At 36.2% G+C, this 27,160-nt stretch overlaps 1 protein-coding gene across 1 annotated transcript; it reads left to right on the forward strand.

Moving 5' to 3' along the window:
• Nucleotides 1-3,969: 3,969 nt before the first annotated feature.
• On the forward strand, nt 3,970-10,899 carry LOC127413965 (protein odd-skipped-related 1-like). The gene is made up of 3 exons (XM_051651563.1): nt 3,970-4,212; nt 7,870-8,581; nt 9,236-10,899. Exons 2-3 carry the CDS (start codon nt 7,920-7,922, stop codon nt 9,366-9,368), a joined length of 795 nt encoding a protein of 264 aa, XP_051507523.1. The 5' UTR covers nt 3,970-4,212; nt 7,870-7,919; the 3' UTR covers nt 9,369-10,899.
• The last annotated feature ends 16,261 nt before the right edge of the window (nt 10,900-27,160 follow it).

Raw genomic sequence — 27,160 nt, forward strand, 5'->3', positions numbered from 1 at the left:
CGCCCAAGGCACCATACAAGCTAGAACCGCCACTGCCGGGAGATGACCTCCAGTGTTGGACTTACTGCTTCAAATTGAAAACTGAGGTGATCTTTCGAAGTAAGACAAGTTATTTAACATGTGTTGTCAATGTTGTCTATTATTACGAAGCATTTATTTGTCACTGACTTGGCCACCAAAGTAGATGAATCGTTACTGCAGCCATTCAAAGACCAGGGCCACAATGTTTGGTTTGACAACTTTTACACGTCCCCAGTTCTTATGGGTAAGTTGTTAGAAATGGGAACTAATGCCTGTGGGAAATGCAGGGTGAATCGTAAACTGTTTCCTGCAGAATTTAAAGACATAAAAAGATGGGAACGCAAGACAACTCGTGGGGATATGAGGTGGTGTAGAAAATAAAGGTATTACTGTATGTGTTTTGCAAATATTAGCACAAAGAAACACAGATTCCATAAAATGTGAAGTTGGAGAACAAAAATAACTAAATTTTCCTCAAGTATTTGCTCAAATATATCCTTCTATGGAAAGCAGGCTAATGATATTATGTAACATAATTAAAACACTCCATGACATTGTTCATGCTTAATCGATGTTCTAATGTTGGCTTTAACTCAAGGGTATTAAACTCAATAGGGCAGGATTAGGATAAGAGCATAAGGCCCTAAATTTGACCACAGAGTCTATGTTAGTAATTTTTTGAAGAAGACTTAGTAAATGCAGATTCCATTGAAACAGACCAAATTTAATGCTTTCTATTCACACATTCAACATCATCCTTAAAGGCTAAATCAGAGAGCAGCTGTAACATTTATTGTGTATTCCTGCGAAAAGCATAATCATTTCCTCCATAAATACCATCCGGCATATGTCACCATTGAGAAGTTTGTCAAAAGATGATCGTCTAAACACAGCCTTTAACCGGTAAAGCATTAGAAGTGCCTTTGAGCTCTTTCAATGATCCCAATCACCTCCGAAGCCATCTGAACTAAAAACACAGCAGTTTCACGTAACCATGAGTGGTTCAGAGAAGCTACACCTCTGTTCTTCATTAGCCATTAAAAGCCTGTTGTTTTTGTAGAGGGAATAAGTGACCTAAAGGGGCATCATTATGGCTTTGTGGTTTCAGTTTGAATGTAAAGCCGTGCTGGATTACCTCCCTGAGAAGCACCAAGCCCCATTCCATCCATCTGACGCATAAACCAGCCTTATACATCTCTCTTTCTCTCTAATATATGAACAGCTGTGATTGCTTTTATTATAAGGGAAATACACAAGCTAATGCATGGGCCTCTCTCACATTTGCATGCTTGTGACATTGGAAAAAGCATTAAAATGACTAAAAAGGACAAAATAAAATGACCATAATTAATATATAAACATACAGATTTCAAGAATCTGCAGTTAATGTCATGTTGCCATAGACAGTTACTGCTGTATTTGAGACAGTAGTCATGTTCATCATCAAAACTGTCTGAGAATGGAATAGTGACTGGTCATTTTTTGTAAATCATTTAGATTTGTCTTGAGTTGAAATAGAAACATTGAGATTTAGGCTGTTAACTAAAAAACAGTTTAGCCTTAGGAAAAGTATATTAATATGCAATTGAATGTTATAACAAGCTCATAACATGTTAATAACATGCTTATTACAACAAATTACACCAAGTCTAATCATCTCTTTAAAAGATTCATAATGTGAGATTTTAGCATGCATCAGGGGTCCATAGAGTGTGACAGACATAGACAGAGGCCTATTTTTAGACAGGCGTCAGTAGTTCAGACCTTGAGAGCAGCTCTATGACTTCAGTGACTTCGAAATGTTAAACTTTCAGTGGCTGAAGTGTTTAGATTAGCAAAAGTGTTGTAAATAAAATTTATGAAATATGTAAGTGAGCTGTAAACAGTCCTTTTATCCTCAGTCAGATGTGTGTGTGCACGTTTGTGTGCATGTGTGTCAACGGCAAGTATATTGTGTGTTTAAGCCGTACTCTAAACATGCACACCCTGAGCTAGCACCAAATCCATTCTTTACAGTTTGTTTTCTTTTTCCCTACAAAAAATGTAAATGATGTCTCGCTGCTGTTTTTTATTATATGCAGCTGAGGAGTGGACGCACAGCTTCCGTGGCAGGGTTTGCTGATTAATTTCCTGAGGTCAGGGCTATTGCGCTGTACTCAGTGATGCAACATGGACTCATAGACAGCCAGAACTTTCTCATAAAATCAACAGAGCAAATTCAGCAGGAATAAACTTAATGGGCTTTTTTTACCTAAAACTTTACATATCTCTGTGCAACTTTCCCTGAGCCAAGAGATCGTGGTTGATCAATAAAATGGGCCTTTCAGTTGTTTACTTAGGCAAGTTTATCAATAGTTTTATCTGCATCAATAGTTATAAATGCATTCAAAATCAGATTTTGTATGGGGGTTTTTTAGAATGTTTTTTTGTTAAACGATGTAGAAAAAAGAAACTGCAAACCAGCTACACAATAGCTTGGGGTCACTTGCAAATTGCAAGTAGCTGGATCTACTTTCTGCAAAAGGTTAATCTCCAATGGTAGTGCTGAGCACCCCTGCAGTAAGGACTGCATTTTTACGCGATCTCGCCACCAGGTGGCGCGTATTGAACGTTTAACGGATCCAAAAGCCTCCTTGTCCGACCTAGACTGATCCACTGAACGCGTCTTTCTCACTCTCACATAAAGAACCTGCGACCAGCACCTTAGAGGAATTTACGCGCGGTGACGTCATCACAAAATTATTCTATTCAACAAGTCACTGTAAAAGGGATTATTGTATTGCATTTTCTTACAAAAAGAAAGAAAGAAAGAAAGAAAGATAGAAAGAAAGAAAGAAAGGAAAAGTGAAGAAAACATTGCTGATTTTTGACAATTCAAATTTCCACTACCACAAGTACAACCACATGAAACATACAGATTACGGAAAATGGCACATTCCTGTAATGCAATCAAAACTAATTAGTGAAAAAAAGTTCACATGTAACTTTGCTCATTGTTTTATTTCTGCTTTCGTTTAAAATTAAACCTTTCTTTCTCCCTTATATAGCCTACACAAATGTGAGACTGTGTTGCGAGTTTTTCGCCTTCACAGTTTACACTAACGTAGGTGTGTTTGACACCAGGAGGAAAAGTTAATTTCCACCGCACTTTACTTCGTATCAAAGAGAGATGCATTTCTCGAATGTACCTTTCCTGCATATGAAGCTTGTGCACTTAATCTGTCTTCACTGGGATCGGGGTGACAAAATGACTAATGGTTTTGGGACATTTAAAATGGGTCTCTCATTTCTTTCACGTAGAGAGCGAAAGTTAAAAGTGACAGCTGTATATTTACCTTAATTAATACAAAGCGAAGCTTGATTTGTTGCCACCCCCACCTCACACAGAAGCTTATTTTATAAAAGACATTCTGTTTTGTTGTAATGATGTGAGCGTTGATTTAATTTGCCTATTTTGTTGTTCGAATTGTTGTAGAAATAAAAGCTTCTTCAAATGTCCAGCAATAGTGTGAGAAAATGTTTTTAATTATTATTGTTATTATTATTGCTGTTGTTGTACTAAAATACATTAATAGGCTACTTGTACACATTTACCAAACTTAACATTTATTTAAAACAAAATGTATCCAATTTAAAACATTTATTTCTTCTTTTTCTTTTCTTCTTTTAGATGTCAACTTCAGCGTGCAATTGTTGTTGTTGTTGTTGTTGTTGTTGTTGTTTTTGGTTTTTTAAATGAAAGTTTCAAAAGTTACATTAAGTTAATTCCTCTGATATGTAGGCTATCTGCTTATGTTTGGTGCTGGTTCGGTCCTCTAGCGTTGAGCACTGCTGTACCAGTGGATGGAACTTCACTTTAGTCTTGGGGGTTTGCCTGTGTGACGTCGCGGGTTAGGTTACAATAAAGAGGCGGTTTGACTTTGGGACCACAAGACAGAGCTAGAGAGAGTGTGTGTGAGAGAGAATTTCTACCCCGAGTGACCAAATACTTGCAGCGCGCAACCGCTGGAGCACATCTGTGCAAACTTCGAGGGTTTCTCCTTGTCTCTGCTGCGAGAACATGCCAAGGAAGACAAACGTTTCTCCGTATCGACTGAGAGTTTTGCACTTGTGAAACTTTTTGCTGCAACCGCTGTGGGAAGACTAAGAGACTGTGAAACTTTTCGGATCGTCCCGCTTAACTAAAAGCTGGTAAACATTTTCTCACATTCTGGAATATTTTTTGCAAAGTATTTGCCTTCTACTTTATTGGCAGATTTCAAGTTAGTTAGTGTATTGGCAATGATTTCCTCCAATAGGCGTTAACAACAAATGTGTAATGTTAAAAATGAATTCACTGCGAGTAATTGCTTGTAAAGCGTGATGTTGGACCTGAAACACTTCAAAAATATAATTAGGTTCAGTTATCAACTTGTAATTCCCTTATTCCAGTATAATTTGTTGCTTAAGCCTATAAAAGTCGTAGCAAGGTAGCTAATGTGGCTTTTAAAAAGTGATCGGGTCAGTGATCAACAGGTGGGATGCCTCAAGATGTGGGCGAGTTCCAAAATTTAATTGATGTTAATTGGTATTAACGCATTTAAATATATGTTTAAGAGTTAGTAATAAATTATAACAAGTCATGAAGATTTGCAGATGCGGACGTCTGAGAAATTTGTTATGTTGTCCGCTCTAATGTTAAAGTCTCTGTAGGTCTTGACATCTGATGTTTTTCGTTTCAAAAACTGCAATAAAAATACATTCGTTTCTGATGACCTAGCAAATAGCAAACTTTAACATCCTTTAACATCAAGTTTTTTTATTTATTTATTTTTATTTTTTTTATACATGCGTGGCCTTGTGTGGTCGGTGGTTTTGGGTCATGTATGCTTTGAGTGGACCGTACAGTCATACAGTGATGCTGTAAGCAAAGAAATTGTGCCGTTATTCGCTTGCTACTGTTTAGTGTAAGCGCTCTTCATCCACATTATGTCTTGCAGAAGCAGCAAAACTCAATATTAAAAACAAACTTATTCAGCGGTAATAATGACCTAAGAATATCCTGTACGACTGTTAATCAACCATACAAATGTAGCTCCACATATTCAATATTAGGAAAACGAAAACCATTTATTTTATAGTCATGTAGTTGTCTATAAATGTGTTGTAAATAATGTTAAATACTACAAGTGTTTATATAGGAATTCGTTAATGTTGGGTTGAATGGTTTAATTTTACGTTTAAGATGTCCTGGTATATCATTAACATTAATCTAAATATACACAACAATTGAACATTTTTAGAAATATTAATACATTTATGTCACAATTATTGTTCAAATAACTATGCAACTGAACGTTTAGATTTTAGGCCGAGACACTTATTTATTATTATTTAGTTTTTTTTTTTTTTTTTTTTCAGAATTGTTTTTTTTTTCTTTTTTTTCCAGATTTTTGTTTTCCTAATTTAATGCTTTAAAATGATAAGAAAACTTGAAACAATGTTTGCATTATTTGTGGAAAAAACATGTAACGAATTTCGATATTACATAAAGCATATTTGATTGGTAAAATAGTATTTGGACTGTGACCTTTTCGGCCTGACACATAATGTTGTGGCCATTATTTACAATTTTATAATATTACACTGTCAAAGATTTTCCTTATTATTCAGTAGCACTATAACTTTGTATCAAAATGCAAACACACTGAAGTGAAAAAACAGGTAGGCCTTCGCCAGAATGGATAAACATATTTGTATATTTAGTAAAGTGTTTGTCCACAGTGCTCAATGAATGGTGTGTTTCCCTCTCCCCAGGGTTAAGTGACCACATCCTCTCGGGGGGCTGCGTGGATAAAAGAAAACATACACTTACTTGATAATCGTTGCACAATTGACCAGAGGCCCGTCGTTAATGCATGAATCGGGAGACCGTGATTAATCCCTGTAATACACGTCGAGATTTATCTGTGATCTCCATATGCGCACATTCACACCGAGAGCGCGTCTAAAAAGATAAAATAGGCCTACTGATGGCATCCACCCGCTCAATGCGCTGCTGATGAAAGCTTTAAATCTGAGCAATCAGTTACTGATAAGGCAAGTTACTGATAGAGGGTCATTTAACAGAGACCACATTAAGGGCGCGAACTGTGGGCACTTGGCATGCGTCTGATAGTAGGCCTAGGCTGTGCTTGGCTGAATACTTGTGCCGTTCAAGTGGATTGGGTGTCCGAACATAGATCGCATTTAATCTTAGGTGGGACAACAAACATGTCATCTTTTTTATTACATTATTTATTATTATTATTATTATTTTATTATAAAAAAAATAAAAAAAATAAATAAAAAATAAAAAAAAAAAACAACAACAACAACAACAACATATATTTTGTACCAATATAGAGGGGAACTGAATTCCCCCCCTGTCCATCTTGGGATCTGGCCCCTGGGAGGATGGGGGTAGAACAGAGCAAATTGCTGTGTGATTTTTGAGCCTCTTTCATCACCTTTTCTGTGGTAGGCTTTTCTGGCCCCACAACATTGATTCTGCCTGGTGTGGGGGGACAAAATCTGGTGTGATTTATTCTGCACTTATCCAGCACGGTGAGCAAATCCCACTAATTGTCCCAGAAAAATGTCTAAGCACTTGTAAAATCCCACAATATAGAAATGTCTGAGCTCCCTGATGCTCATAAGTCTGAGGGTTACTTTTTGTCAACTGGCGTTAGGTTTAACATTTAAGCGGATAGTTCAGGTGACACATTTCCACTCCATCACTCGTATCAAAGTATGTGGACTTCAAGGGGTTAAGGGTACAAGCCTGTTCTCGGGAGTGAGTCCTGATCTCCTCTAATGACCCCCGTAAGTAAAAGTCAATTACTTCTGCGCCATGATCAGAGCGTTCAAATCCCCAGGGCAGCCTTGAGCTTCAAAAAGACTAATTAGAGCTATTTCATATTTTATTTACCGCAGATCAGACTTGCGCTACATATCCTAGACAGCAACACATGGAATCTATCTTTCTTTCTTTCTTTCTTTCTTTCTTTCGAAACATGAAAAATGTCTTTTTGAATTTTGTCAGAATTTTGCAGCTCTATTCTGGCCTCCCCATCATAACCAGAACCATATCTGGAATCCTTAAAGTAGCATATTGTTTTCACAGTAATCTTACACACAACACAGCATTGCATTTCACGTGGTGCTTCAAAAATCTTCCAGATGGAATGAGTAACACTGTAAACACACCAAGCCTGTTTGTGTGTGCACATGTAGTTCCTGATGAGACAAAGAGGAGTTATTGTGCTTTGCGTCTGTTCTCATCCACCTTGATTAAACAGTTGAAGAAGGTATGTCGCCTGATGTCTTTCTCTCACTCTTCATGGCCATGGGCATATTTTTGGCATTCAGAAAATGCCTACGCCAAAATGTACATGCACATACACACACACTGGCAGGCTTGTGCATTGCTCCATGTTCATGTTGTAGTCTGCTCTTTCAATATGTCAGACACAAGGTGCCTCGCTTGACAAATACAGTTTATGTTTTGATGTTTTATTTATTTTTTATTTTTTTTTGGGGGGGGGGGGGGGGGGGGGGGGTCCTCTAGCCTGTACATTTCTAAAACAAATAAAAGCAATGCAAATTATATAATGGAAACATAATGAAAAATGGTTTCTCACTGGACATCTGCAGGTGTAACATATTAGAGACATCATGTTTCACATCATTCATGATGTTAGATATTCTCAAGATTCAGGAGGAGCCAATAAAGTTGAACAATAACAATTGATGGATTGATGCAGTCACGATGGTGTTAACTGCCGTTACCTCTCCACTCATTTGTCTCTCTATGTTTTTCTCCTATAGAAACTTCCCATCATTCCTGGAATTCTCCATATCCTCTTCATCTGTCAGTCATGGGCAGTAAGACACTCCCAGCACCCGTGCCCCTTCATCCCTCTCTGCAGTTGGCAAACTATTCCTTCCTTCAGACCTCCAACGGGCTACATCTGCCTGCTGACCACATGCCCAGCATCTACAGTTTCAGTGCCCTCCATGCTGTCCACTTGCACCAGTGGACTCTGGGCTACCCACCCTTCACTTTGCCACGCTGCACCTTCTCCAAGTTGCCTGGCCTGGTGGATGCCCGCTTTCCTCTGCCCTCAATCCCTCTGTTCCCCCACCTTGTCCAGCCTGGCAAGCAGGAGTACCTTGGAAGACGCTCTGAAGTGTCTTCCAAGAACAAACCCCGTTTTGACTTTGCCAACCTGGCAGCGGCTGCCACGCAGGATGACGCCCTGAAGGCGGAAGATCTGAGCACTAATGGCGGGCATGTGCGTTCACCCTCGTTAGGCTGCCTGCTGGATGTGGCCAAGCTCTCCTCGCCGGAAAGAAAGCCCAGCCGAGGACGACTCCCATCCAAGACAAAAAAAGAGTTTGTGTGCAAGTTCTGCGGCCGCCATTTCACCAAGTCCTACAATCTGTTGATCCACGAGCGCACACACACAGATGAGCGGCCCTACACTTGTGACATTTGTCATAAGGCCTTCAGGAGGCAGGACCATTTGAGAGACCACAGGTAAGAACAACTGGTTAGTTTTGGAGTTGACATTGAAATTCATACCTGCTTATTCATACATAAAGCATAAAGAAACAAAAACTCTGGCCCACCCACAAACTCACTACCTGCAGATTTTGTTCCAATCATAACCTCACCATTTATTATTTTAATGTCAAGGAGGTTTGCCTTGCAAAGCCTCAAGCACAACAGATATGCAGACAGACAAATCAGTTTTTATTTTCTCAAACCACCCCTGTTCTGGTGATTTATGACATTTGATATTCCAGGACTATAAGAATGATTAAAAGTAGTTGAGACATGCCGAACAATCCTTTCCAATACTTCAGCAATGATACAATCTTGGCTCTTGGCTCTCCCTAACAATTATCACAAAATACACATTATGCAATATCATATTTGCAATTTAATTAACGGTTGCGGACCCAAAGATTTGTCATGACAAAACAGTTAATTACTTGCACTAGCTGAGATTTAATATCACTATTGGCTCAATTGTTCACTGCACATTTTGGCAGCATACTGAAGCTCACAATATTTAATCTGTGGAAAGCTTAGACAACTTCATATCTGTGTTGTTTATGAAGAACAACAATGTTCAAGTCCATTAACAAACCACACCCATTTTCTCTCTTGTCTTCCCTTTCTCTGCAGGTACATCCATTCCAAAGAGAAACCATTTAAATGCCAAGAGTGTGGGAAGGGTTTCTGTCAGTCCAGAACTCTTGCTGTCCACAAAACATTACACATGCAGGTCAAGGAGCTTAAGCCAGCAAAGATAAAGTGAAGGCATCTGCCTCAATCAACAGGGACACTGTAAAATCAACCCTAGAGAGACACCAGCCAATTACATTGTCATTCCAAGGCCACAGAGAGTACATTTGAGGTTCTGTGGACCTGTGCACATGGCTTAACACACCAAAGATGGATTAGTCCTGACCAAAGAGCTTACTGAAGTGGCACCATTCCATAACCTACATCCATGATGCCTTAATGTTTGACTGATACAACAGAATGGAGATCCTGGATAGGAAGTCATGGAACTCAGCAGAAGCTATTACATGGATATAATTATGTCAAATGTATTTGTTTAGAAAAGAACAAAAAAGCAAGATAAATCCAGAGCACCAACACCAATGAGGACAGCTATTGTGAAATATGGGATTTTAGTCTGCACTGCTCCATTCTGAATGATTGGTTGTTTTATTTTTGTACACATTGATTTTTTTTGTGTGATTTTTTAAAAATATTTTTGACATTGTTGTTGATGAAGGCAGTCTCTTTGAAACCTATGCAGTTAACGAGAGCCCACAAGAGTTCTCACATTTAAAACCCAAAGTTGGAGCTGTCAGCTCTTCTATCCAAAGACTCACTCAAATCATGTAATTCCTCCTTTTGTACAGATTCCCTATTGTATAACTGATATTTGGCACTTTAATCTGATTATTGATTATTTACATATATCACTGGATTCTTAAACTTATTTTTGAAAATAAATAGTCATTTCCTTATTAAAGGCGTGTTTGTGGATGTCAGTGTAAGTCGTACCCCTAACTCACATGCAACATTTCCTCTCAACACAATTTTTTTTAAAAGAGAGAGAGAGAGAGAGAGAGAGAGAGAGAGAGAAAGCAAAACAAACGGTTGTTTAATTCCATTGGTAACACTTTGCAATGAGGTTATATTCATTAATATTAGCTAATTAAGTGTCATGAATTAATGATAATAAATAAATGATTTTTTTTACAGAATTTATTATTCTTGGTTAATGTATATACACTACCGGTCAAAAGTTTTGAAACACTTGACTGAAATGTTTCACATGATCTTAAACATCTTTTGATCTGAAGGCGTATGCTTAAATGTTTGAAATGAGTTTTGTAGACAAAAATATAATTGTGCCACCATATTAATTTATTTCATTATAAAACTAAAATGTAATTTAAAAAAAAACGTTTTTGAAATTGATGACTTGGACCAAACAATAAAGAAAAGCAGCCAATAAGTCCCCAACATAGATGGAAACTCCTTCAATACTGTTTAAAAAGCATCCCAGAGTGATACCTCAAAAAGTTGGTTGAGAAAATGTCAAGAGTACATGTCTGCAAATTCTAGGCAAAGGGTGACTACTTTGAAGATGCTAAAATATAACACAGTTTTGATTTATTTTGGATTTTGTTTAGTCTCAACATAATTCCCATAGTTCCATTTATGTTATTCCGTAGATTTGATGACTTTACTATTATTCTAAAATATGAAAAAAATTATAATAAAGAATGAGTAAGTGTTTCAAAACTTTTGACAGGTAGTGTGTGTGTGTGTGTGTGTGTGTATATATATATATATATATATATATATATATATATATATATATATATATATATATATAATGTATATTATTATATATAAATTATATACATTTCAATAAAAATATAAAAGAATGTTCATGATAGTTCAAATAAAGTTATACAACTTTTATTGTAAAAAAAAAAAAAAAAAAAGACATTTGCATGAACAAATAAACCTTTACCAAGATTGCTAAATGCTGTAAAAGTATTAATGTTTGTATTAATGTTTACGAATAGAAACTTGTGTAAACTGGCAATAGAAGAAGCAACCGGCCCAAATAAAGAGGGTTTTATCTTCACAAAATATAATTCAATATCGACCAATAAGCAGGGATAAACACTGTGCTCCATGCTTCAGTGAATAAATCAATAAACAATCCACAATTTGAAGACAGGGGATTGACATCATATTTGCCTGGAGGATGACATCTGCTGCTGTCCTCATTAGCGAGCAGGATGAACAGAACAATACTTTCTCTGAGCTTTAAATCACTGCAGCTTAAAAATACTTTTCTTTGTGCATCAAAGGGCACAAACATATCAATAGAGAAATTAGTGTAAGCAGCCACACCTGCAAACACAATTCAGAGGTTGAATAAAGTGTTTAGAGAGGTTAAAGAACTTGTTCCAGACAGATAATTATCAAGAGTGTTAGATCCTGTGGCTCTACACTGCAAAGACTCTAACTAACAAGGTAATATCAGACCTTATCTATTTAATCAGTATTAAATGTATATTTCACCCAAAAAACATGTATATTCTGTCATCATTTACTCACCCTCATGTTGACATTCTTTCTTCCGTGCAACACAAAAGGATATGCTAGACATAATGTTAGCCTCTGTAAACATTCACTTTCAATGTATGGAAAAAATCTGCAATGAAACGGAATGGTGAACGATACCAACATTTGTCTGCTGTCAAACATCTCCTTTTGTGTTCAGCAGAAGAAAAAAGTCATATGAGTTTATAACAACACAAGGGTGAGTAAATGATGATAAGTTTAATTTTTGGGTGAACTTTTTCTTTTTTGAGGGGTGGTATCCTCAAGGGGGCATTTTCTGTACCTCTAGTTACAAATTATACATAGTTAATTGTACCCTTGGGAACTAAAGTGTACCTTTAAAGGCAAATTTATATGTTTGTTCCACTGAAAAAAAAAAAAAAAAACTCCTCCCTTTGTGTCTCCTTATGGGTACCACCCCAGTGACGGCTTTGTACTTTAAACAGTACCTTTTTTCCCTAAGAGTGTTCTTATAGGGCCCAACTGAATTGGTTCATTGCTGAAACAATATTTCATAACACAAACTTGGACCCACACACAACTCAGAAGAATCTATAAAGCTCACCATTCCAAATTCAGGCCACATCATTAAATTTATGGCCTCTGCTATGGTAAGGGGGCCAATCACTTTCACAACATCTATGACAGTTTTTGTTCTACACCCAGAGCTTGTCTCTTGGGTTCGCAGGCATTCTAAAGTATGTGTTTGTGTGTATGTGGTATGTGTGTGGGTTGTGTATGATGTGAGTTTCCGTGCACTGTCATGATTTCTTATGCTCTGACATCATCATCCTTGACTTGCAAGAAAGCAGTCAGTGGGCCAAAGATTCAAATTTACACTCAGAATCATTTTACAGTGTGATGAGAAGCATAATACAGGTTCATGAAGCAATTCTCAAACACTTTAAAACATAATTATTATTATTTTATTATGTATTAATGATAATAATGATACTATACAGTGATTAATTAATTATCTTAATAATGCAATAAAATAATAATCATCATCATAATAATCATTATTAATAATATTCTTATTATTGTAAATAATGATACATTAATAATGGAATTTACAATTGTATTTATAAGCTTTGAAAATAATGTTTTTTTGACATTTGAATTATAAATCATTTTCAAAAAAATCAAAGGTAAGGAGCGATTTATTAAAGGGTTAGTTCACCCAAAAATGAAAATTCTCTCATCATTTACTCGCCCTCATGCAAGTGAATGGTGGACAGGCCAATGTCTTCTGAAGTGATCCAGTTTGTTTTGGGTGAAAACACACCAAAATATAACTCTTGACAGCAGTCTCCTTGGCAATCGTGATTTCAGACTCGATTAATGTAATCAATATTGAAATCATGATCGTGCCTAGAGACTGCATTGGCAATTTGCAGTTACATTTACAAAAATGTTACATTTTAGTCTGTTCTCACCTAAAACTAACTGGATAAGTTGGGAAGACATTAATTAATCCACTGGAGATTTATGGTGTGCTTTTAAGATGACTTGATCTCCTTTTTGGAGCTTCAAAGGCTTGGCCACCATTCACTTGCATTGTATGGACCTACAGAACTAAGCTTTTCTTCTAAAAATCATCATTTGTTTTCTGTAGTAGAAACAAAGTCATTAACATCTGAGGTGGCATGAGGGTGAGTAAATAAGTGAATTTTAATTTCTGGGAGAATTATCTTTTTAATACAAATACAAAGAAATTTGTCAACAAAAAGGCAGTCTGTTTTTATGTTACTGTGACTTAATTGTGAGGATCATCCACAGCAAACATAGATATTTTATTTATTTGATATCAAACTCACTGCTAGTTCGCGGCACAATTCAGCCAATAGTGTTTTTGTCAATGTCATGAAAGAACCAATTGATGTTGTAAATTAAGGCAATGTTTTTGTCCTCAGCTGAGCATCATGGGTAAATGATTCATTATGTGCGGAAGCATCCTGCCTTGAAGTTCAACAGTTCTATCAGCAGGAAAAAGAGAGAGAGAGAGACAGAAAGAGAACACTGCTTAAATTAAAAACTGCAATCTAAAATACAGGCCACTGCAGAAGAGAAACAAACACAGAAGCTTATGAAAGAGCTAAACCTGATAAAAAAAAAGGTAATTCCAAAAAATCTGTGTTTTTCTTTATAATTATATACTTCCCAAGTTCACTGCAATCTCAAAACCTCAGTAACAATCAACCCGCTCCTAAAATATCCTTTTTTTTTTTCTTTTTTTTTAATTTTTTTTTTTTTTTTTTTTTATTCAAAGATCTGAGGATGATCACTTTTTAATAAAGGATGGTTTAACTGGCTACAACATGTCATGACTTATCAGGCCTCATTCTTGGGTGCTTTTGGCATCTTATGTTTAGGAAAGGCAACGATAGGTTGTGCATAAAAACTCATTAGTGTTTAAAAGAGGATCACACTGAAGCATAAAATCAGTTCTGACAAAAGTTTACGCATATTCTGACATATATCATATTCTTTAAACAAACTCACTGTGAGGCTTCGGATGTGGTATGAATTACAACAGCACAACATCATTACTTGATTCTGACTAATTTTGAGTCATAAGCTTATTGTTCTAATTCTATATAGGTAAGACTGGGAACCTTGGTAAGGGGATGTTGGTGACTCAGTATCAATTATTGTTATTTTTTTTTTTCTCAAACGTTTTATATAATGTTCCCATATTTATCTGCAACAAATTATCTAGAAACTGTTACTACTTAGCCTTGTAAATTAGTGTCACATACAAGCAGGGCTGTTCTTACAACCAACCCTACAACCATGCTGGGTTGTAACACTAATGGCAAACATGGACATTTTTAAATTGTATGCTTGAATGTTTTTGAATGTTATGTATGTAGATGACAAGGTTGTGTGAGTGACATTAAATTAAACAATATAAACTGACCATGTAACATCATTGCAAATCAAATTATAAACCAGATATGAAATCTTACTTTTTCACCTTCATTTGTATATAAATCCTTTATGTTTTCACATAAACAACTTCTACTGTCATGTCAGGTGGGTGGTGGGCATGTGCCATAGTGGTATTACCCTGTATATAATTTCCTATGGTTAAAATGATGGTGTTTCAACTCATCTTTTATCACACTTCTTGGACTTCCCTCTCGATACACGTTTGTTTAGGTAAAGACAACTAATGGTTAGGGAGGGTGACAGGAGGAGGAGGAGAGAGAGAGAGAGAGAGAGAGGTTACAGGATAGGGGTGTGCCCTATCCTTCATTCTTCTGGCTACCCGGAACACATCAGTCCATCGGCATCTCTAACTGACCCCCTGCTGAGAGAGAGCCAGGGACACACACACATTCAGACTTGCCCAATTGCTTTCCATTACAATAGAACACGTTAAACATCATGAGTGAGGGCTGACGCAACTGAATCTAACAATAACAACACCACCATGTTCCTGTAAATCTAAATCTCTCTTTCACACACACAGCAGTGTTGCAATAAAGAATATATCAGCTGGATAGACACTTGCACTCGCATAAGCAGTGAGAACATTCTCAGTAACTGTCATTGATCATCATATGATTTAGTGAGATGTCCGTGGAGGTCAACTGGAGTGGCAGACAGTGGCTTTGCGATGACACATTTAAGGCACAGGAGCAGGTGACATACACATACACGACAGGGTAAGACCAGAGGACACAAACACACATGCACAGGATGGGGTGAAGTGCAGGGCAGCAGGATGGAGAGAGGACACACTGACAGACAGACGGACACACACAGGCCTCCTGAGTCCATAGCTTCCTCAGATTGGAGGAAGAGGAAGTCAAGCCAGCAAGATGTGGCCATTAAAAAACACACACACACCAACATTGGTCCCAAAAGCATTTTGACATTTATGCCAAACTTAAAATGCATGAATTTCATGGCATTACATTACAAAATATAAAACCAAGTGGCATCTGAAAACAAATAATGTTGCTAGACCTTTACTCAAAACTAACTACTTTTTTGCACCATTTTGTTTTTCTTTTTTTTTAAGTTTAAAGTAACTATAGTGAATGTATAAAGTCAGTTTTCCCCAAGCTCATACAGGTGCACAAGCAGAATAACCACAGATGTAGTTTATCACATTAAATATGGACATTTCCACTTAGTTTGACAACCAGACAGTGTACAAATATGTTTTACCTTAATTTTTAACAGTATAACTATTGTTTATTTTAAACCTAGAAAACCTCATGTGCAATGTTTTGCTTGAAAAGTGTGCTTGTGCTATCTTTCTTTGAAGTAAATGCAGTTTGGTTGATTTTTTTGTTATATAAAGTAATGACATTCATATAAACGTGATTAAGGGTCTAAAACTTTGAGGCCAGTGAATGCACAGTTTATTTACAACAGGTTAATGGTAATAATCTATAAAAATCTGAATCTGAACATATTAAAGTTTACACAACTTTACAAACTGTTAAAGATACAGTTCGTTAAAGCATAGGCCTACAACATCAAAATTGTTCACAAATGTAAACACACACGCACATAGGAAGTCCAGGATGGTGAAAGCTGGTCCTGATGAAAATTTAGTCAGACTGGTCAATGGCCTTTTGACTTTTACACACCAAACAAACACACTGTCACTGTCAACTGCACACTATAAATGAGTTTTGAGCTGTTTGACAGGAAAGCCTGCTTATGCAAGAGGTGAACAATAACTCATCGTGTCCAGAAAACTGGACTGTGAGTGTGTCCAAAAGAGAGAGCATAGGAAATAATATTTATAAGTATACAAGTTTGTACGTTTGTATAAAGCAAGTTGAATAACACTGGAACACTCCAGAGGCATATCAGGCATTATATCAGAAAATTCAAAGGGTGTCTCAGTCTACTCCCTAGTTCCCTATGACTTGAATCAGTATCAGTGTTTGGGGAAATTACTCAAAAATGTAATCCATTACAAATTACTTCCCAAAAAGTTTTATTAGATTACTTTACTGGGGTGCATTTCCCAAAACCGTTGTTTGCCAACTATGGTGGCAAATTCCATCGTTACCAACATTGTTCAACGATTTGGTGTTTCCCAAAACCATAGTTCCAACAAACATTTGCAAACAGCATCACACAGTTGTGTGGCTAGAACTACAGCTCTTTATCTGTGGTTAGAAGCATAGTTCCTTTATAGTTTGCTGTATGGACATCATTTGCCATAGCTGAGGCTTATATATCTTTCATTCCATATCTTTCATTCTGTCAACACTTTACCACATTTACATGCATTTAAGAAAATGTTTTATTCTGGAATTTTGCAAAAAGCGGCATTCTGAAATATCACGTAAACATGAATGCAGACGTTTAAGGGATTAAAGGCTGTTAAGAGAAAGCGCTTTATCACACACGGTTTCTGTCAGAGAATGCGGCTTTTATGTGTTTATGTTTTTGAAGAGTGTGCATGTGCATATGTACTCAAGTGCGTCTGATGTAGAGAGAGACCCATCTAATGCAGCATGTGTACAGTATTGTTGCATTACATAGTGCATGCAGCTTTCCTGTCTACAGCAGCTTTCACGCATTAAACGACTTTCTGATGTAAGTGTAAATGAGCTTTTATAAATTAATATTCATGGAAGTTATTACTCCACCCCATGTGTAATGTCATTAATGACAGCTCTATATTGTTGAACCAACGTGGTTCGAACAACAGATGTGCGACAGTTACTACGGTTTCAGAAAACATTCATGTGTAGCTAGTTAATTTCTCCGACGATGCATCGTACTATGGTGGTTTAGCAGTGAGTTATGTCGTTGTATGGAAAACACACCCCTGATTACTTCATTTAAAAAAAGTAATCCCATTATTATTTTAAGACACTTTTAAAACACAGAAAATTTGTTTTTCTGCTCAGCAAATTAAAAATAATGTCTATATTTCCTCCTTGTTCATTGTTGCATGCAAGCCATACACTTAGCACCTCATATCTACCTTACAGTGACTATTTAGAGAATCTTTAGCCATCACAGAAATGAAAATAGATGTGCATATGAACATAATTCATGTTTTACATAATATTAATTCAGAAATGTTACCAAAGTAATTTACTAAAATGTAATTAACCTAGTTGTAAGACAATAACTGTAATCTGATTTCAAGAAATTAAAATGTAATGTGTTTCACTACTTTCTTTTAATTACTAAGTAATTAGATTACAGTAACTAATGATTTTTTAATCAGATTACACCCAAAACTGATCAGTAAATCAAATCAGTAAACCTGAGACATGATTAGAGATTGTGAATTAAATTTAAGCTGGCATTTATCAACCACACTCTTGTACTGTATAACACATGATGACTGATATTTTTCTGGATTCTACTGGTTTTGAAAATTTGTGCATTTTTTGTGCTGATGTTAAAAAGTACAATGTCAATATGAAATACTGTGTGACCTCAAAGACATGATGACATTTCCGATGAATATAAAGTACATCCAGTGCTCACTGGATTTTATGGTGCATTCTGGGAATTTCTAGGGTGCAACCAATTCAGTGCACTGGAACAATTTTGAAAATGGGACAGCCTTAGTTTAGTATACTTACAACTGAACTAGAAAGCAAATTGAGACCCACCTTAAATTTGTCTCAGCAACTTTTGGGAGATAATTAGAGCTTTTCAAATACCCATACCTTAATATGCCCACTCCACTTTTTAAATTGTTCCTACGCCCCTGGAATAACCTAAATAATCAGTGATGCATAAATTCTCACATCAAACACATTTTAAAGTCTTAAAGCATAAATAATCATCTATCACAGTAATATTACTGATTTAAAAAAAAAAAAAAAAAAAAAAAAAAATCACCCCTCTCAGGCTGTGAAAGTGCCAGTTGCTGTAATGCACCTCAGTCAGATATTTCTTCTTAATTTGATGTGACTTTTATTTTATGCAGAGGCGCAACTGAAAACTTAGCTCTCATTAGAGTTGACTGGACTGGGAAACATTCAGGCCCTGTAATAGCCCAACAAATTCAGGACAAACTTCAACATTTTTGTTTTTGGTTACAGACTTAATTTAACTGGGCACATATTGAGGGTCATGTCTGAGGTAAAGACATTTAAACAACATCATTTAAATCTGGCATCATTTTCAGTTCTTTGCTGATTTCATTTTGGGAGTGTCTTCAATGACCACAGAGCCTCAGAGGGTGACATATATTTGAGAAGCAATTGTCTAAATTAAGACAAATTACTCTGTTCTAAATTTGAGGTTTGTGGCTCTGAGATGCACACAAACTGCTCAATACCCTTCATGGATATTCTGAAAATGCAGACTGAATCCAAAACTTATTAAGGAAATTTCATCTTGTTAAAGAGCGGAGAGAAATGGCCTAGTGTAATTGTATAAAAGCAGTCCGATAATGATACACAAAGTGCACAGCTTCTGTTAGGGCAACCACATGATCACAACTGCATTCTAAACCCTTCAAGTGTCTTCACACCACTGTGGTTAAGAGTGCAGAAAGTTTCACCTGCAGAAAATCTTACTCCGCCCTTTAATTACAGAGCTATAAATAGAGAGACTGCAATAACAAATGAGGCAGATTGGTTTTAAATGAGGAGAGTGCATGTGTATTTGTATATGTGTGTTCTAAAGTGAAATAATAAGCAGGAAAACCATTTTGGATTCTATTTGAGAGGCACAAGTGTAAGGCATGGACAGAGTAAAGAGAAAGAACAAAGTCCTCCTGCGGTACTGACTTTGGTCAGTGTAACAAAATTGCAAACAGATAAAACTGAATTAAATGGAACAACAAACAATCTGACAGAGGCCTCAAAAGAGGCACATTTATCAACCAATAAACCCAAATAATGTATCAAATGTACAGTCAGTGATTGCAGAGGATGTTTGTCCAACACAGCACATTACCTCAGACCTATCTGATCCAAAAACAGAAGTGTTCTCATGCCCGAGATTCAGATTTATTTGATGAAATACAAATTTATTGCAATAAAACCAGTTTATGATATAATTTCAAGAAACAAGGTGGAATATAATTGAAGTATGATTTGACTGGGTGCGGAGCCTTGAGAAACGTTAAAGCATGCCAAAGAGAAGGAAAGCAATTACCCCTGGAGTGAAATTCGAGGCATTATTGGTCAAAGACTGCAGGGTAAACGGCCCTGTTTGCAGTTTGCTTGGTAATTTCAGCTCGTTTAAATACCATTGTGCGGGGCCTTTAATTTATCAAGCCTCCATATCAAAGCTCAAGGGCAGATATTGTACATTTGGACAATAAGAGACTATTTGGTTCCAGTTTTAAAGCACCTAATGGAGCTCACTCCTATTCAATCAAGAACCTCTCATTTCACAATGTAAAAATATGGACAAGGTGGGTAAATAGTTTCTTTTTTTGTGCCATGGAATGGTTCTTTGGCTGGGTCAAAACAATGTTTACAATTAATCACTGCCGTTTGATTACATTTAACCACTGATATTATCAAATGCAAAACTTGTGTGCAGTTTGTTTTGGTTAAGCATACATTTCCTTGTAGTGTCCTGTAGGTATAAAGTTTCATATAGCCTAAATTAGTGTGACCTTGTGATCCTGATTCAGTTTGTTTCTGTTTAAAAGCACAAACTGATTTCTTTCGGCAATCCAATTCAAATCTGCGTTGTAGTTTTTCATGCTCCTCAAATCACATGCTGGAATTCCAGTTAAACTTTCTAACACTGTCCTCATCAAATGAATCTCCTCTTTAAAAAAAAAAAAAAAAAAAAAAAATCTGTGCATATACTTTGCAAAAAAGAACTTTCTAACACTCACTAAAGCCAGATTCTCCATTTGGCACATGGGCTATTGACTCAGCACACAATGCACTTTGTTAATATAAAGCCCTTGTATAAAAGAAATAGTGTCATTTTCAATAAGAGTGGATGAATTCCTGATGACCAAAGTCTTCTATATTAGCTGTTGTATTGCGTTGTATTATTTACCTGGTGTTTGGAGAATTAATGGAAGAAAAGACAAACAGCATTCAAATCAGCACCTTGAGTCCTCTTATAAAATTCTCAAAGTTTTTTTTTTTTTTCCACCAGGACAAAAGGGCTGAACAAGGCTCACTCTAGTTCAGTCGGATATTTAAAGCACTGCCACGCCAGTTTCACAGACCTTTGGAAGGACCCTTTGCTGTGTACGCAGCCTCAAACAAGTTATTACACCCCCATACTCTCTGGCTCAACACATTACTGTTTGGCAGCTTGAGCTGAACTAAGGCAAACGATTAAATAAATTGCTTAATTGGTCATTAGGGACACACTAACTTAAATCCTGGCTCACCGGTGTCACATGTTTAAATTCCACCTGTAAATTTGCTCTGCAAACAAGAGAAATATTACTTTTTATTGCCTCTCAAGTGGCTGGATTCATGTTTAAAATAATGATTACTTGTGTATATAAGGCAAGCGGCAAATATCTTCACCCTACACAATTCGAGGGGAACTACAGAACTACAGTATTGAAGCAGGGCTGATTTGATCAAAAGAGAGAGAACAGTTTTTCATCTGGAAAGAGATAAAGAGATCTTTTATTCACTCCAGACTTTTATCAATCCAGCAAGAATTAAGACTCAAATGAGATCCTAATGAATGATTAGATGTTTGTGAATAGATTCTAATATATTTATAATGTCTCTGCTACAGTAGAAGTAGAGATATTTAAAAACCTATTTAGCTGGAACCCATCTAACATAATCAGCGATTGTTAGAAATAATTCCCCTCTTCTGTGTTGTTAATGCACCAACAAAACACATTCTGTTGTCTGTTCTCTTCATTTGAAGGAATGATTTACCCAAAAATGAAAACTCTACTATTATTTACTCACCCTGACTTACTTTCTTCTGTGAAAAAAGCCCATACGACCAGAGGTGGGTAGTAACGCGCTATATTTACTTGAGTAACTTTAAAAAAAAAAAAAAAAAATACTTTTAGAGTAGGTTTAAACATGGGTACTTTTTACTCTCACTCAAGTAAATTTGTAATGATTTTTTTTTAACTTTTACTTCTTTACAATTGGTGGCATTCCTGTCGTTACATTACTGGGTTTAATCTTAATTCATGTGTAATTTACTGAGAGAATGGGACTTTTACGAGAGCAGAAGTTCACAGCTGCGCGCGCTGAGCCGCTGTCATAGACTGTCACTCAATCACTGCTGCAGCATCAAACTCTTCAAAGTGAAACATTTTCTTTGCTCCTCACAGTGAAAAAAAAAAAAATAATAGTTTTGTCATGCAATGCCTTCATTTAACACCAAGACAAGCTGATATTTCAAGATTAAATTCACAGCTCCAACTTAAGGCAGCACGCTGAGATAAGTTTTGGCTCTAATGCTAATGCGGGATTTTCTGTGTAATGTGATGGCCATTTTCAGGGTGATAATGTAACTGGGCTCTTATGACATCAGTTTTTAAGTGTACATTTTTAAATCAGTGCGCTTTGTCCCGCATCCCGCATGTCATGAGCAGTATTTACGGATTTACCCTGCGCTGTCGCGGGGGTGCTGGAAACTATCGCAGCTACTTCAGGCGGATTAACTATAAATCCATGTAAACATCCAAGTTAAGTGTAAATAAATATCTTTTGCTCTGCCATCAACAACTGGAGCGTGAACAGACAGCATTTCTGCGAGTGCACAGCGAGGCGCGCGGGGCACGCGCGTGTGAGATCATTCACTCATTCACTATTTCCTATAATGGCAGTTAGTGCGCTATATCTCAGCAGTAAGTGAACGAAATGAGTGAGTGAATTCGGACGCTGACGTATACACAGAGTGTCAGAGCTCTGGGACTGTTGCAGAAACAACATCACATATTAAATTTTAAAATACTTGGGCCTTGTTATTCTTATTAAATAATATAATAATAAAATAAATCTTCATTCTGTTTGTCATTTTTAATATATACTGCGTGTTAATATAAAGCTTAAACACATTTGATCAAATAAAGAGTAAATTTTAAAATGTATTTGTATGTTTTGTCTCTCTATATGTTATGTTATATTAATCAAGTAATGATTTGTCATAAAGTAATTGAATACATTCAGCATGAAATAAAACATTACAGGAGTGAAGGAAGCAGTAAACTCCCAGGTCATACGTCTTCCCCATGGTGGATTGTGGGCAATTAACCATGGTCGAGTGTACATCAAATGTACACTCGAAATTAGAGTGCATTGTGGGTAATAATGAGTGAACAAATGTAGGGAACGAATGGCTCACTCAGAATTCAGACACTCCTACAAAATGGCAGACATCCGAAATAGTGCACTATATAGTGAATGGGGGCGGTTTCAGACACAGCGAGTGTTCCACGACCGGGGTGAGTGCCCTACCCAGGCTGCATACTCTGTGTTTAGAGAGCAGCGGTACTGCTGTGCAGAACTAATGATCTAAATACTTATGACACTGAAAACTGTAACTACACTGAAATAAATATCCACACAGGACTTTAAAAGCTATGAAATAGCTAAAGTAGGCATTAATAAAACATGATCTTGCTTTGGTTTATATTTCAGCATTATAGATAATGTCCTTGTGGGACATTTTCACTGTAATAAAATGTTTCCAAACCTCTCTTATTGACAAATTCATCCAGATCTGACAAGAGCCCTTAAAGGGATAGTTCACCCAAAAATTACAGTTCTCATTATTTACTCACCCTCATGCCACACCAGATGTATATGACTTTATTTCATCTGCTGAACTCAAATGAAGATTGTTAGAAGAATTTCTCAGCTCTGTAGGTCCATACAATGCAAGTGAATGGGTGGCAACATTTTCAAGCTAAACAAAATCACATAAGTCAGCATTAAAGTAAGCCATAAGACTCCAGTGGTTAAATCAGTATCTTCAGAAGCGATGTGATAGGTGTGGATGAGAAACAGAGAAACAGATCACTTTCACATTCTTGGTGATTCACATTCTTCTCTGTATATCGCCCCCTGCTGTCTAGCAAAAAATAACAAATATTGTTTCTCACCCACACATATCATATCACTTCTGAAGATATGGATTTAACCACTGGAGTATTATGGATTACTTTTATGCTGCCTTTATGTGCTTTTTGGAGCATCAAAATGTGGCCTACAGAGCTAAAATATTCTTCTAAAAATCTTAATTTGTGTTCTGCAGAAGAAAGGAAGTCATACACATCTGGGATGGCATGAGGGTGAGTAAACGATGAGAGAATTTTCATTTTTGCGTAAACTATCTCTTTAAAGTGATAGCTCAGACATAATTTAATATTCTGTCATAAATTCCCTACCCTCATGTTGTTCCAAACCAGTGTGATGCTTTGTATTATGTGGAACATAAAATATGTTAGACAGAATGTTAGGGACTGACAGTCTTGGTCACCATTCACTTTGAAAATATGGAGAAAAAAACACACATTCACTGAAAGTAAATGGTGACCACGGCTAACATTCTGTCTAATATCTCCTTATTGTGTTGCATGGAAGAAAGAAAGTCATACAGGTTGGGAACAACATGATGGTGATGATAACAGAATTTCCATTAATAATAATAATAATAATTCTGTAATACATGTTAAATGTGTATTATGTAATGGAATATAGGGGAGTAAATGTCTATTATGTCATTTGTGAAAGTAACGAGTTACTCACTACATGAAGACTCTTTTAATTGGATACTTTCTTACTCTTATTCAAGTAATTATTTATGTTAGTACTTTTACTTCTACTTGAGTCATTATTTTTTTAAAGTAACTGTACTTTTATTTGAGTACAGTTTTTGGCTACTCTACCCACCTCTGCATACGACATGTGTGCTATATTACAAGCCTTGAAGCCCTACAAAAGCTTTGTGTTAAGAAACTTCAGACCAAAATTTAAGTCTTAAAAAAATAATTTACATAAATGCACAATTTCCACCAATCCTCCCTGTCTAGTGAGCAATTAACTAGAGAAACACTGAGACCAGATCATTCATCATCATTCGTGGTGGATCAACCAGTTCATTGCAAAGAATCGAGCCAAAAGAACAAACTGTTCATGAATCAGACTGATCCAGTTCTCAAATTCAACTCACTGGCTATGTTCACACCACAGCTGAATGTGACCCAAATCTGATTTTCTGCTCAAATCAGATTTTTTTTTTTATAAGGTTGCTCACATGACATTTTAAATGTGGTCCATATCAGACACTGGTCTGAACAGCCAACACTCTTAGACTGACCCACATGCGTATCACACTCCCTGAGCATGCATAGAGCAAATTATGGCATGTTCATCATTCTAGTGTGAATAATGAATTAAATTGAATTTATGGAATGTAATTAGAAGGTTTTTTTTTTTCTTCTTTTAAGTGGATACGACACTTAATGCCTATATATCTAATAATATGTCAGCAAGTGTTGAGCTAAATGTTGAGCTAGATAAATGTAAAAATCACATTAAATCTGGCCTGGCTGTTCAAACTGGAGGCACATTGGAAAAAAATCAGATTCTTATCCGATTTATTTCCACATATGAAAGTGGACCAGATTGGATTTGAAAATGTCAGATTCAAAGCTCTTTTGGCTGTTTACATGGTCATCCACTTAACAGATCTGTGTCACATTTGAGTGAGGTTAATTGAGATTAGGTTTGAGCCACATTCAGCTGCGGTGTGAGCATAGCAACTGACTCATGTGATGATGTGTCGCTCTCTCTCTCTCTAACAAATTCCAGTCTTCAGAAGACTTTGAAAACAGTGCAAAAGTCATACAGTATGGACAACTTTTATGCTGCTTTTAGGTGCCATTTTTGGAGCTTACTGTATAGTCTTGGTCACTGTACGTTAAGATTCTTCATAGTTTTGTTTTTGGATTGCACGGACAAAACAATAACAGCATACGGGTTTGGAACTATATGAGGTGAGTAAATAATGACAATATGATGCAGGATTATATTTTTAATACAATAGAAAGGAAAAAATAAAATATTTTGAGAAGGGTAAACAGAATAAAGCAGATAAAGGAAAAAGAGAAATTGAATGTTTGTTATAACAGTGTCTTCCTGTTTGCCTGACTGATCAAGCAGACAAGCACAAAGTTTATAGCACTTATTAAAAAAAAAAAAAGGGGGGTTAAAAAACAAATTTGCCTGTAACAGTTTTGCGTTCTGCAGTAATGGAGTCATTAAAAATAAAAAAAAAAAATAAAAAAAAGGCATATAACATTCCAACACTCAGGTCTCAGGGAGAATCATTGAGTCCTGCTTGCAGGGGCAGACTGGGACTAAAAAGTGGCCCTGGACTTTCTGGCCCAGAGCAGCCCACCAAACCAGGCCCGCAACACACCACACCATAACACACAGGCTCATTGATTTCATTTTCTGGCTTTTTTCAAATTTTTATGTTGAAAAAATAAAATAAAATAAGACATTTCTGTTGACTGCTAGTCGTGACATTGGGCCCCACAGTGCAAAAATTGTCATAACTTTAAAATATATAAAACCACTGTAAATGTGATAAGTGGATTTGTTAGAGAAAGCACTAAAATAAGCACTTTATAGCTCAGACTAAAACATGTCTGAAAACCATTTTCCCAACATACAGATGTTAGGTTAAAATGTACTTGAAAGTACAAGGGAAAGTGTGTATTTTAGGTGCTGTGACAAGTCAGCATTTCTTCTGAGTTTTAAAGATCTTAATCACCTTTCAACTTTTTTCTAGAGGTACAAATAAACTATTGTCTTAGTTAATATGAGGTTGTGGAAACAGCAAGTATAATAATAATATATTATATATGTATATACTGTATAGCTATACAAGATCATAAAATTATGTTTCTAATAATTAGATGAAGAAAGTGTCACTAAGCAGGACACTAATAACAATGCTTGAAATTTCATGTCAATTACTCACATTTGTAACGTATGCTGGCGCTGGCAATGACAAAGCAGACGAACCCAAGTGCAGTTTTATTGACAAAAGTGAGATCCAAAAACCATAACTTCAAATGTGAACAAAACAAAGATAAACATGAATGACTAGACTAAACTTGACATGACATAATTTGGCTTAACTATGAACCAAATCATGGAATGCTGTACACCAACAAAGTTACATTCACAAACAATCAATACCTCATAATGAACCATGGAAAACATGAGGGTTAAATACATGACATGGGAGAACACATGACAAAGATAACCAATAAACACAAAGAATTCTAAATAAGATAACAAGACAATCAACCAATGAAAACAAGACACATGAACATGGAGAGAAACATGAAATCACATGACAAGGGAACCACATGACATGAAACAGGAATTTTCAAAAAAAAATGTTTATTTAAAAAAAAAAAAAAAAATTTAAAACAAAGTTGACCAGAATATGTACATATATAAATAGAAACAAATATAAATAGATGTAAAAAAATAAACATACCTCTTAAAGTGTAGATCT

The sequence above is a fragment of the Myxocyprinus asiaticus genome, chromosome 23 (genome assembly GCF_019703515.2).
Source record: "Myxocyprinus asiaticus isolate MX2 ecotype Aquarium Trade chromosome 23, UBuf_Myxa_2, whole genome shotgun sequence".
Classification (NCBI taxonomy): Eukaryota; Metazoa; Chordata; class Actinopteri; order Cypriniformes; family Catostomidae; genus Myxocyprinus; species Myxocyprinus asiaticus.